This window comes from Podospora anserina, chromosome 6 (genome assembly GCF_000226545.1).
Source record: "Podospora anserina S mat+ genomic DNA chromosome 6, supercontig 2".
NCBI classification, from domain to species: domain Eukaryota; kingdom Fungi; phylum Ascomycota; class Sordariomycetes; order Sordariales; family Podosporaceae; genus Podospora; species Podospora anserina.
Window position 1 is genome coordinate 150,390 of NW_001914857.1, and position 11,504 is coordinate 161,893.

The 11,504-nt window shown below is 51.7% G+C and overlaps 7 protein-coding genes across 7 annotated transcripts, besides 1 other annotated feature; 2 read left to right on the top strand and 5 right to left on the bottom strand.

Moving 5' to 3' along the window:
- Position 1: 1 nt before the first annotated feature.
- Positions 2-1,716, bottom strand: PODANS_6_4020 (uncharacterized protein; the record flags this gene model as incomplete). Its single annotated transcript, XM_001909862.1, has 2 exons — positions 2-1,489; positions 1,549-1,716. Coding segments are annotated over 2 exons (1,656 nt in total), but the record flags the coding sequence as incomplete, so codon positions are not given.
- Positions 1,717-2,181: 465 nt separating this feature from the next.
- On the top strand, positions 2,182-3,322 carry PODANS_6_4030 (uncharacterized protein; the record flags this gene model as incomplete). Its single annotated transcript, XM_001909863.1, has 2 exons — positions 2,182-2,702; positions 2,764-3,322. The coding sequence occupies 2 exons, from the start codon at positions 2,182-2,184 to the stop codon at positions 3,320-3,322; spliced, it is 1,080 nt and encodes a 359-aa protein (XP_001909898.1).
- A 498-nt stretch (positions 3,323-3,820) lies between these two features.
- On the bottom strand, positions 3,821-4,393 carry PODANS_6_4040 (uncharacterized protein; the record flags this gene model as incomplete). The annotated part of the gene is made up of 2 exons (XM_001909864.1): positions 3,821-3,989; positions 4,239-4,393. 2 exons carry the CDS (start codon positions 4,391-4,393, stop codon positions 3,821-3,823), a joined length of 324 nt encoding a protein of 107 aa, XP_001909899.1.
- Positions 4,394-5,623: 1,230 nt separating this feature from the next.
- On the top strand, positions 5,624-6,663 carry PODANS_6_4050 (uncharacterized protein; the record flags this gene model as incomplete). Its single annotated transcript, XM_001909865.1, has 3 exons — positions 5,624-5,911; positions 5,982-6,185; positions 6,259-6,663. 3 exons carry the CDS (start codon positions 5,624-5,626, stop codon positions 6,661-6,663), a joined length of 897 nt encoding a protein of 298 aa, XP_001909900.1.
- Positions 6,664-7,596: 933 nt separating this feature from the next.
- PODANS_6_4060 (uncharacterized protein) lies at positions 7,597-8,053 on the bottom strand (the record flags this gene model as incomplete). Its single annotated transcript, XM_001909866.1, has 2 exons — positions 7,597-7,860; positions 7,931-8,053. 2 exons carry the CDS (start codon positions 8,051-8,053, stop codon positions 7,597-7,599), a joined length of 387 nt encoding a protein of 128 aa, XP_001909901.1.
- Positions 8,054-8,940: 887 nt separating this feature from the next.
- On the bottom strand, positions 8,941-9,978 carry PODANS_6_4065 (uncharacterized protein; the record flags this gene model as incomplete). Its single annotated transcript, XM_001909867.1, has 2 exons — positions 8,941-9,753; positions 9,862-9,978. 2 exons carry the CDS (start codon positions 9,976-9,978, stop codon positions 8,941-8,943), a joined length of 930 nt encoding a protein of 309 aa, XP_001909902.1.
- A 587-nt stretch (positions 9,979-10,565) lies between these two features.
- Positions 10,566-10,637, top strand: a tRNA (tRNA-Thr).
- On the bottom strand, positions 10,593-10,782 carry PODANS_6_4070 (uncharacterized protein; the record flags this gene model as incomplete). Its single annotated transcript, XM_001909868.1, has 2 exons — positions 10,593-10,595; positions 10,684-10,782. 2 exons carry the CDS (start codon positions 10,780-10,782, stop codon positions 10,593-10,595), a joined length of 102 nt encoding a protein of 33 aa, XP_001909903.1.
- Positions 10,783-11,504: the final 722 nt, after the last annotated feature.

The following is an 11,504-nucleotide window of genomic DNA, read 5'->3' on the forward strand; positions in this document are numbered from 1 at the left end:
CCTCCCTCTCCTCCTCACTCGCATCCCAATAATTCTCCACCCCCAACAGCTCACAAAACCTTGCCATCTGCGGATTAGTATACTCCCTAGGCTGAACCTCCCGTCCCCGTTCCCAACCCCCCTCCATCACCGGCGCCGTCACCTCAAAATCCTCCGGAACCTCCATCTTCCCCTTCTTCACCAAATTCTCCTCCACCCACTCCTCATTCTCCCTGATCAAACCAAGGTAGTACTCCTCCCCTTTGTCCTCCGGGACCGGGGCACCGCGGATGCCAAAAGTGGATTTGATCGGCGGGTGGAAGGCCCGGAGGATGGAGAGCCATTCCTTGTCGTAGGCTAGCTTCACTGGGCGGGTGATGGTGGTGGGGGAGGGGATCTCCATTAGTTGGAGGAAGGCTCGGCCGGGGAGGCACTTGTCTAGAGCCAGGAAGCGGGTTGTGTTGTTGGTTATGGTTTGGGGGACGGGTTGGCCGGGGGTGGTTTGGATTTGGGGGGTAGGTTTGGAAAAGGTGGATGGGAGGAGGGAGCGGAGGGCGTCGGTTTGTTGCTCTTCAGATTGGGGCTTGGATGAGGTGGTGGTAATAGGGGCTGAGCTGGTGGATGGACCAGCAGGGGTTTCTTCCTCGTCGAGGTCAAGGTCGATTTCATCGGGGTTCTGTGCGGGAGCGGCTGGGGTTTCTTCCTCTTCGAGGTCGAGGTCGATCTCATCCGGGTTATGCGCAAGGACAGCTGGCGGGACCGTGGCTGATTCCGGAAGTGTTGCTGATGCAGATGGTTGAGGCTCTGCGGTAGGAGGATCGAACTTTTTAATGGCAGAATACTTGCAATGCAAGTGAGCAGAGAACCAGTACGGTGGCCGGAGGCGGTTCAGGACATAATCCGCAGCCGGGTTTCCCAACGACCCATCGTGTGACTCCCTCTGAAAATCGGGCTTCATCTTCCAGAGCCGGTTGGCGTCACCATGCTTCTCGATCCCTCGCGGCCAGTCGTGGCTGATGCCAATATCCACCTGTGTTCGCACCTGCAACAGCTTTCGAACGTCGATCTCGCGAACATGATAGAAAGACTTGGTATCGCTCTGGTTGAAGGGGAGACGCTCATGATGGGGTTTGCGATAGTCGTGGCCCTTCCAGATGCCACTCATGCCAGCGATTCGAATGGGTCCCAGTCGAAGAATGTTGGCGGCGCCCATATAGTAGATATTTGGGGCGACCCAGCCGCCATAATGCAGCTCTGCCAGATGAGATGCTGCTTCGTGGTTGCCAGCAACAAAGATGGTGAGATAGGGGGCCTTTCTTTTCCCACTGTAATAGTCAGGGAAGTCGCCCAGTTCACGATACTTGGCCGGGATGGACATGACTGTCAGGTCATCGGCGTTGCGGACGGCCTGAAAGTCACCGCCGATGATGAGGACATCGACGCCATCCCAGTTGCGCTCCTTACATGAGGCCGTGATGGTAGAGTAGATTGCGTTGAGGGTGCCATGACCCTAGGCTTGTTAGCTGAGAGCTCTTGAGTTTCTTGGCATCGAAAAAGCAGAGAACTTACACAGCCTTCAATGGCCACGCGAAGCGACTTGTCGCTCATCTTGCTTTTCTTCTGTTTGGATTTACACTTTGAAGACTTGAGACGAATCTGCAATCGAGTGACACCAAATGGAAGTAACGATTGCCTTGGCGCCCAACGTGCAGCGGGAAGAGCAAGTTGACGGTTCATTGGTGTTGGGGAATGAATGAATGAATGAACAACCACAGCACCTGCCGAATTTTTGGTGGAGCGTCTACGTTGCTGTAATGGCGGTCGAGCGCCTCTCTGAACAGACCCATATCTCTCTCTACCTCGCTAGCACCAATACCTTCAAGGGGTTCATTTTTGCAAACTCCTGCACCAAAATGCATCTTCCAAATGTCCCGAATAGGATAAATCCCGACCAAATGTCTTTGCGAGGTTTCGTGTCACTCGCACTCAATTCCTGTTCCTGTCTTTGCGCCACCCTACATCACCCGCCAGTCGACACCGGCTTGACCCGGAGCTGAAAGCGGTCCCGAGAGGTAGAGTCATCATGGCTATATATTAGGTAAAACAAAGGTAGCTAGTTGTTTCTCTTTCTCCCAATCTCATCATTTGAAGCTTTGATAGCTAATCGTTTACATCAACGCAGCAGCATTGTCAAGACCAAACATGTTCGATACCTTCACCTATCGCTTCCTCCACTTCCGTCGCCCAACCCTAACCCCCTCTTCCCTCCCTTCTCTCCCCCAGGGCATTGAGCGCTTCTTCGTTGACACGCCGGGGGGACAGATCGAAGTCCTCCACGGTAAACCCTCCAAACAGGCTCGCCATGGAGCTACCCCGCTATTCTTCGTCCACGGTGGGATGGGCGGTGCCTGGGTCTGGCTAGAGTACCTCTCCTTCTTTGCCTCGCGCGGCATCCCCTGCTATGCTGTCTCTATGCGCGGCCATGGCAGCAGCTGGCACCCTTCCTACCTCCGAATGGTCTACTTCACCACAAAACGCATGCTGGCCGACGACGTGGTGGCAGCCATCAAGTGGGTGCAGAAGCGGCATGACGGAAGGGAGGTGGTGTATATAGGCCACTCGAGCGGGGGCGGGCTGGGACAGTACATCCTCTCAGCACCAGAGTTTGACCACGTCAAAGTAAAAGGACTAGTACTCGCGGGAGCTGTACCCGGGTTTGGTTCGTAAGTTGTTTCCACGTTGTTATCATGCAAGTCTTCCGTTATATATTAACAGCAGTACCAGCCTGGGAGTCTACATCAACTGGTGGCGTCTTGATCCCTGGTTCAGCTTCCGGATGATCTTCCATGGGTGGCACCCAAATTCGCCGCTCTCCCACCCTGTTCTGACACGCAGAGTCTTCTTCGGCGAGCAGCTTCCGGGTTCTTATCTGATGAAGTTCCAGCAACGAGCCAGCAGGTATGAGAGCTTCCTGTGGCCCTTGGGTATGATGAGCCGGTTCGTCAAACCCGAGAATCTGCTGCCTCGAATCACAAGCTGGAGGGCAAATAAAGGACAGGGAATCATGGTACTGGGCGGTGAGATTGACAAGATCATGACGATTCCGGTCATGGAGAAGCTTGCAAACACCTACCGGGAGAGCTATACCGGCCTCGTTGCCCAGAAGAAGATCGAGGGAGACGATAGAGACGGCGTCAAGAAGCTCCTTGGAGATGGGGGAAGGGACACTGTTGGTCAAGGGGTAAGATGCTGCTATGTACCCGGGGCCGGGCATCACCTCCAGAATGATGTTACTTGGGAGATTGGAGCTCAAAAGCTGCTGGCCTTTTATGAGCAGCTGTAATGGTGTTCACATGGTTTTCATAAAGAGCTAGGTCACCTCTCCTTATTTGTTCAGGTGGCGTTGGACTGATACCACGGGGTTATTCTCATCAAATGTATTGTGTATTAAGGTGTATCAAGTAATTTGGAACGAAATGTCTCCTCGATTTACAAAGCTCAGCCCGGTGAAAAGCCAAAGCCAAGCAGATCGTTGAGGATATGTCGCTCTTCCATCGAATTTAGACGTATGACCCATGGGTGAAAAAGGGTAAGACGATATGCTAAGATGGGTGTAGCCTCTGAATGACCACAAGACGCAATAGAACGCTGGAAAGGAGATGATGAAAAACAAGATGCCTTGCTTGTTTTCTGACTGGTGCTTCTCATGGTTGTATGTCCTGTTGTACCAGTTACTGGGGTCGAGGGCACCTTGTTTGCAAATGCGCCAAAATCATAACCTCAACGCCGTGCTCAATGCAGTTCCGTTCCTGGATGCAGATCCGTAAAAAGCCGGTCACCCTCAAGAGATATCTCTCATCTGGGGCTTGGAATCCAATCCAAGGAAGTCGGCAGCCATCAGGAGCTCGAGGCAGATGTCCACAGGAATGTCCATATCTGGGACATCGGTCTGGTTGCGGTTCGCATAATGGTAGTGGAAGTACTCGACAACCTTTTCCAGAACAGGACCTCTTTGTTTGAGAGTTAGCACTTCCCCTTCTTTCGGGAAAAGAAGGAGACTTGTGTGTCCAGGCGGTGTGTGCGGTGTGTGGTAGCGTAGTGAACAATCAGATCAAGTGTAGAGTAGCCTCATGCAGTCCAGGATGGCTCCCGCAACGGCGAAAGTAGCCTGGTCTGTCGTTGATATAATAAAGCATGCAGTATCATCATGTGATATGGCCATGACTTGTGGAAACATGGAAGAGAGAAGGAAAGCTTACCGAATCTCGCCAAACTCACAGCGACCAGTTTGCGCCTCTCTGAAAGGGCCCCTCAGCATGGCTCCTATGGTTTCACTAACCAGAGCAGCCTCCCGCAGCACGACAAACTCGAAGCCATCGTATGAGATGAGCGTGATGTACTTGCTGTCGGACATTGTGTATGCCAAGCCAGTTAGCAGTGGGCTGCTGCGTGGAGGGAGGAGGTTGGAGAGCCGCAGCAGCGGCAGCGACGGTTCAAGAAAGAGATTTCTCGGTGGCACCGGACCCGACAAGAAAGAGGCGGCGCTGATAAAGGGTAGTGTATTATTATGCGTCGCAGCCAGGTGACACGGACCCGGGAAATATGGAAATAGGGAAAACAGAAAAATAGAGGTGGCTGGTTTCTGACGATGGTGAAGAGAGAATTTTCAAAGAGGAGGTGCAGAAAGAAAATGACTGCAATGTGGTTTGCTGGCGCCAAGCCGACGATAACCCGAGAACAGGCACTGTCCACCAGCCACGTTCACAACCAAGGCAGCTGAAAACCCCACTGGTCGGACGGTCTCGGCAGCTTGCAACCTGGCACCGCTGTTGGTGGTGGTCCAGTAGATGTGCTGCGCTGTAATCATAGGGCTGGGGTGTGATGGGATGCCGTGCTGTGCCAGACAGCTCAAGAGAAGCGGGAGAAAATTATGAGACAGTGAGGAGTTTTCTCCAGATTCATCTTTTCCCATCCCGTCCTCTTTTTCCCCTCTTACACACCTCACCCACAGCGCTGCCGCCACAACTGCAAGTCATCATCAACATCCAACTTCCAGGTTGAAGAAGAAGCCTGTTTTTAGTGGTCCGTCACCGACAAGGCGCTGACCAGCATCTCCAGTGGGCCCCTTCAACCAATCTTGGCCCCGCGTTTGTGTCATTACCCGACCGCAAGGAACCGTTGCCCCGCCGACTGTTTACATTGACCTCTCCAAGCTGCACCTGCAGCTTGTTTCCCAGTTCCTGCAGCGACTGTCCAGCTTGCTTGTTGCTTGCTGACACCCTGCACTCACTGATCCCATCCCTTCTCCGAGTCGTCCCTGTTTTTCCCCCTCACCATCACCATCACCATCGCGAAGAGCATCGTCAGACGAAATTTTACACCAGAGACGACCCCAATAACCAATTCTTTTACGAGCGCGGTATTTCCAGAGCAGCAGGAGTAGCAGCAGCAGCTAGGTACAGCTACAGACAGCTTACGGGCGGGGTGGGGAACAAATTATTTTCGTCCTATAATACCTTGATACCTAGGTATTTTACCGACTCCTTGAATTGGGCGGATACCTCTTGTTGGCCTGTTTCCGCCGCTAGTCGTCTCCCATCCCAACTCAAAACCCCCCAAAACACAGTGCAACAGACGCAAACAAATGGCGTCGTCGTACCAACACCGCAACTCACACTACGCCCACGAGCGACATGACAGTAGCGCCTCGCGCAGACCAACATCCGAGAGACGAGACACGCGTGGCACCAGATCGAGCGACGGGACAGTGAGCACCTTCAACAGCATCTCGACATCATCGGGCAGAGAATCAGCAGCGACCGCAATGACAAACGAAGGCCCCGCCTACTCCAAGAAAATTGTTGTCGTTGGCGATGGTGGTTGCGGCAAGACTTGTCTTTTGATTAGTTACAGCCAGGGGTATTTTCCAGAGGTAATTTCGCCCCACGGGTGTCCTGCAGACCAGGCGCGCGCCGAATGCTAACACGAGAACAAAACAAAAGAAATATGTCCCGACCGTCTTTGAGAACTACATCACCTACCCAACCCATCCCCCAACTGGTAAGACGGTAGAGCTCGCTCTGTGGGATACGGCCGGGCAGGAAGAATACGACCGCCTTCGGCCCCTGTCATATCCAGAAACCGATCTCATTTTTGTCTGCTTCGCCATCGACTGCCCAAATTCGCTAGAAAATGTCATGGACAAGGTCAGTCTTTTCTTTTCTTTTTTGGTTTGCAGTCTCGCCTTTTTTGGTGCCCAACTGACACTTTGCGAAATAGTGGTATCCAGAGGTCCTTCACTTTTGCCCTTACACCCCACTCATCCTTGTCGGTCTCAAGTCGGATCTCCGCTACAAAAAGACATGCATCGACATGCTGAAAACCCAAGGCCTGATCCCCGTCACTACCCAGCAAGGAGAGGCGGTTGCCGCCAAGATGGGCGCCCAGTACATGGAATGCAGCTCAAAAGAAATGACGGGCGTGGAGGAGATCTTTGAGAGGGCGATCCTTACTGTGGTGGCCAACGACAGGAAAACGCTCGAAGCCGAGGCTGTCAACGGAGGAGGCAGCGTCGGGGACTCGTCTAGCGGAAAGAAGAGGGGGAGGAGTGGGACTGTGAGCGGTCAAAATATCCCGGGAGTCGGGCTGGCGAAGAAGAGGAAGAGCAAATGTTTGATTATGTGATCGAACAATATTTCAGGAGACAGAAGAGATGGGGCGTGGAGAGGGTTAATGATGACCTGACTAACTGCATGATCTGATGCGAACAACGACTTTTTGCGTTGAGGGTTGGTTTTTTTCACTTTTTCTTTTCTGTCTATTTTTCATTACTTCACCACCACCACCTTTTTCTTTTACTGTTGTGTTCATCCTTTTCTGTTCTTTTTTTTTCTCTCATACAACTGACTCTGGCTAGCGCTGGCTGGTTGTCAGACATGGCATGGCAGGCAAAATAACGAGCAGGCAAAATAACGAGCAGGTGAACTGTCTATTTTTCTTGTGTGGCTGCTTGTTTTGCTATTTGAGATGGTTTGTTGGGGGTGGTGGAAGGTGAAGAGGGAGTTGGGGCAGAGGGCAGGGCAAAGGGACGACTTGGTGATGACGGTGCATGGGAGAGACGGACGGCTGGGATAAGGAAGGGTAGGAAGGCAACAAAGATCAGGTGCCAGAGGCTACGGATAAAGCAAGGAAATTATCTGATGGAATATTCAAATTTTGCGGTCAACTGTTGTGTGCGTGTTGTTGGATTGATCGGAGTATTTTGAAAGAGAGAAACCTCACCTACCCCTCGAAGCGTCCCCCCTTTCTCTTCTTTTAGTTTTTGATTAGAAGAGGTTGATCACAAAGATGGAGTGTGAGCTTTTCTTTTAGATACCCCGAAGGAGAGAAACGAGAGATGGATATTTGGGAATGTATAGCACAGGCATGGATTAGGGGGGGCAGAAGTAGAGGAGAGAAGAATCGATGTTTTTATGTGTTCACACCTTTGCCCTGACCCTGGTGTGCGTCGTCCATGGCTGGTATGTATTTTGCGAATAAAAAGGGGGTATCATTTAGAATGTCAATAACTCCGTCAAAACGCCAAGGCTTTTTCCCTACTGCCTGCCCATATTCAACTCATACCCTACTTTGCTCTCCCTCATATCTCGAATCCCCCTCATGTTCCACCCCCTCCATCTCATCACCTCCCTCTTCCTCTGCTTCGTCGTGCCCTTCGTCGTGCCCTTCTTGCCCATCGCCCTCCTCCTCCTCCTCCTTGGCCATCACATTCTCAAACGTGCTCCATAACGCTTCCACAGAGCTGAATTCATTTCCCACGGCGATGACGGCCTCGAGCGAGCGGTTCAGCTTGTTGATGTTGGCTAGGACGTGCTCGAAGCTCTGTTATCACAACAGTTAGGTTAGTTGCACTAAAATATTCATATTGGAGAACCAGAGAGAGAGAACGAACCATGGCAATCTCTGATACGAGCTCCTCCCTCTGGAGCTCAAAATATGTCTTTTCCCTTGTTCCCCCTTCTCCTGCTGCCGCTGTTGGTCCAGAGACAGAGTGGGAGCGTTGCCGTTGGGACATTTTGGGCTGGGCTTTTGCTTGGCTTGTAGGTGCTTGTTAAAGCTCGAGAGGTGGTCGCAGTGGGTGGTTCACATTGAGGGGCAGCAAGGTCGTTTAATCGAAACAGCACTGAAATGTGATAGATAGCTTGGATAAAAGCAGCGAGGGTGTGTGACGCGACGGACGCGAATCGGGCTGCGGGGTTGATTGCGAGACAGTTGAGGCGATGCAACCCTAACCCGGAGATGCGGTGATGGGAGTGGTTGCTGGGGTGATTGAGCCGTTGTTGACCCCCCTTTTTTGTCAAAGGTGACACTTAACGGCCACAAAGCGTTGGCTGTTGCAAGAGAACAGATAGTATATCGCTGCTATTTTTACCAATGGTACCGGATGCATATCTTTAACTAGCTCCCAGAGCAATTTTTAACAAAACCCGGGTCAATGCCCCCTTCGCTGTTTGTCTCCACAGACCAGCTAGTTCCTTACCCTTCATTGATCCACGTCTAATAACACCCCTCTTCGTACCTCTCTTCAGTTTATTTGAGCCCATCGTCGTCCCCTGCTTGCAACCCATCGTCCCATGCTTGCAACCCGTCATCCCCTGCTTGCAACCCGTCGTCCCCTACTTGCAATCCGTTATTTCCTGCTTGAAACCGGTTATTCCCTACTTGCAACCCGTTGTTCCCTATTTACAACCTTTGGTACCCTCCTTAATACCCTTAATACCCTCCATTCCCTTCTTAACCCCCATAGTTCCCTACTTGCAACCCGTTATCCCCTGCTTGCAACCCATTATTCCCTGTTTGCAACCCTTGGTACCCTCCTTGATACCCTTGGTACCCTCTGTTCCCTTCTTGATACCCTCTGTTCCCTTCTTCGGACCAATCCACCCTCATGTTAGCCTGCTGTCACCAAAATGACGGGCAATTGTTCGCATATCGTGTCTTACCTCCTTGGCCAGGAATCCCATATGATGCCCCCATATATCCCGTCTCAAATGTCCCACTCGCGTGATTTGGCGCCGCCCTCTTTTTGGGATTTCCTACTTCCGCCGGGTCTGCCCCATCAACAGGCAGGGCAGACTTAGGCAGGGCAGTGGGGGGTTTGGCGTTCGGAATGGGCATCATGGGCCGAAGCTCACTGCTGAAATATTCCAGAACACTCATTGCCGCAAGGTAAATGTGACGTTTATGAACACGGTGCCCGCAAACGCGGAGCAAGTCTTTCCATCTCTGGTCTCGGCCTGGCTTATGCGGGCTATCTCCAACGAACACTCTCCAGACGTGTGCGCTTGTCTTCATGATGAGAAACCCCAAAAAATCAATTTTCTTTTCGAGCACCTTGATTTCGAAATCGTTGGGTCCAGAAGGGCTGAGATCCGGCCGGTACATACCTACCGAGTTCCCAGGTCCCACTGTCAAGACTTTGCGAGTGTTTATCAAGAAGTCGTCGCCGAGTTGCCGCAACCTCCACATTTCCCTTGCAAGTGTTAGCGTTTGAGCGAACAGCTCTTCGTCCTGGTATGACTCGTAGGCCTTTTCCAACTTGAGAAGCACGACCAGAAAGTACTCGAGGTTGTCGGTCTGCAGGCTCGCCATCCAACCGCGGTGTTTAAGGGTTACATAGTTGTTGGTCTCCACCATGTCTTGATGCATATAGAACAAAACCTGGGCGTCTTGGTAGTCAAATCGACCGACCTCAGGTGTTACCGGTAGAAGAGACTATCGAACAAATCGGGTGAGTGAATGTCAGTGGCGTTTGGACCTTTCGGTAACGAGATCATTTGGGGGTAGATCTAGGATTCAACACAGGAAGGACATTTCCGTTACCTGAAGCTCAAGACAGGCCAAGTTCCAGCATTTTTCCAGTGTCATACCGGTCGAGAACTGCCTCCATTCCGACAGCGTGGCAAACGCGGGAATCCCGTGCACGTCGTTTGCGCTCATGGTGATGATGTGTATGTAATGTAGCTGCTAAGAAAATTGACTTGGCGCCGTGTGCAATTCTGGAGGAACGAATGACTGCAAAATAGCAATATCGACAAATGTTGTTTTTTTTTTGGGGGGGGGGGGGGGGGGCTTGTAATGTCTGCCAGAGTCGATGGGAAATCCGACACTCAAGCCTGGCCACTGACTACTTGGGTGACAACATTGCACCTTCTCAGAGCGATTTTGAGTTGCTTGACACAGCTGGAAGCTTCGAATATATGTCCTCCACACAGCCGCTTCCGTCACAAGATGTTTGTTCATGGTGAGTATCCACGCCAGCCAGAGTGGTGGCGCAACTCTCTGGGCAAGAGCTTCGATACGTGTGGTCGTGGCGGGATAGTTTGGTCGGGATTGAAGTTAAACAACTTGGCAGTATCTAACCAGGGGGAAAGGGCGCACTGGCACCGGTACAAGAATTGTTTACGGCATTGTTTGAGGAGTTGTTTTTGTGCAGGTATCTAGGTCGTGTTTTTGAGAAACCAAAACTCTCTAACTCGTTTAGATACCCACTTTTGGAAGTACCATCTCCATCAACCAAACACCAAGCCCGCATGGCTCAGTGGTAGAGCGCATCACTAGTAATGATGAGGTCGTCAGTTCGATTCTGGCTGTGGGCAACCAACATTTCCTTTTGCCCTTTCACTTGCTGTGTGAGCAACTCACCATTCCGCTGTCACCAGTTTCTTTTTGGCTGTCACCAGTTTCTTTTTGGCTTTCTTCCAGCCTTGCCTTGTCGATATGCTGGCGAGGACGGATCACCATTGTGTGGCTTGCAATATCAAGCCTCGTTACCACCTCGGTGGCAGGCAACTCGGCAAGATGAAGATGTTGGCAATGATGACAACTGGAAATGGCTACCCTAAAACACGTCAGTGGTTGGCCAAAACTCTCTTTGAAGCTAGGAAGTTCGACTCAAGATATATCATAGCATTTGGACAATCTACCTATGTCGACCTGGTCATCCCGTACAGGCTGGTGGAGGTGCCTCGACGAGCAATCGAGGCGGCAGGCGGCAAGAGCAGCACCAATGCCCTATTAGTTGGAATTTTAGACAGTTGTTGCTACTTCCACATTTTGCGACGTAGAGGCGTTTCAGACAATGCAATTTCGCGGTGCTTCCAGCTTTCGATTCCTCCACCAGGAGGCGTTGCCATCCCACGAAGCTTCTTGTATATGTATGATATGTCTCGGGTCAGAGGCACGGGAAGGTTGGCCTGTGAGCAGACTGGGCTGTGTGCGGTGGTTGTGTGGCGGCAGAGAGCCGTGGCCCCCAATATCGGCCGTAGCTATTTGTTGTCCTACAACATAGAAAGACCGCTAACGCACTTGTCAGGAGAAGGGCAATTGATAGGAATGACTGATGACGGTAGTGACGACATTGCGACTGGGAGCAATGCTGATCATAATTCCACTAGCCTTCGTAAAGGGATATATCTGCTTCACTCCACATCGGTGTGTACGAGGCGGTTTGTTTCTTGGACTGT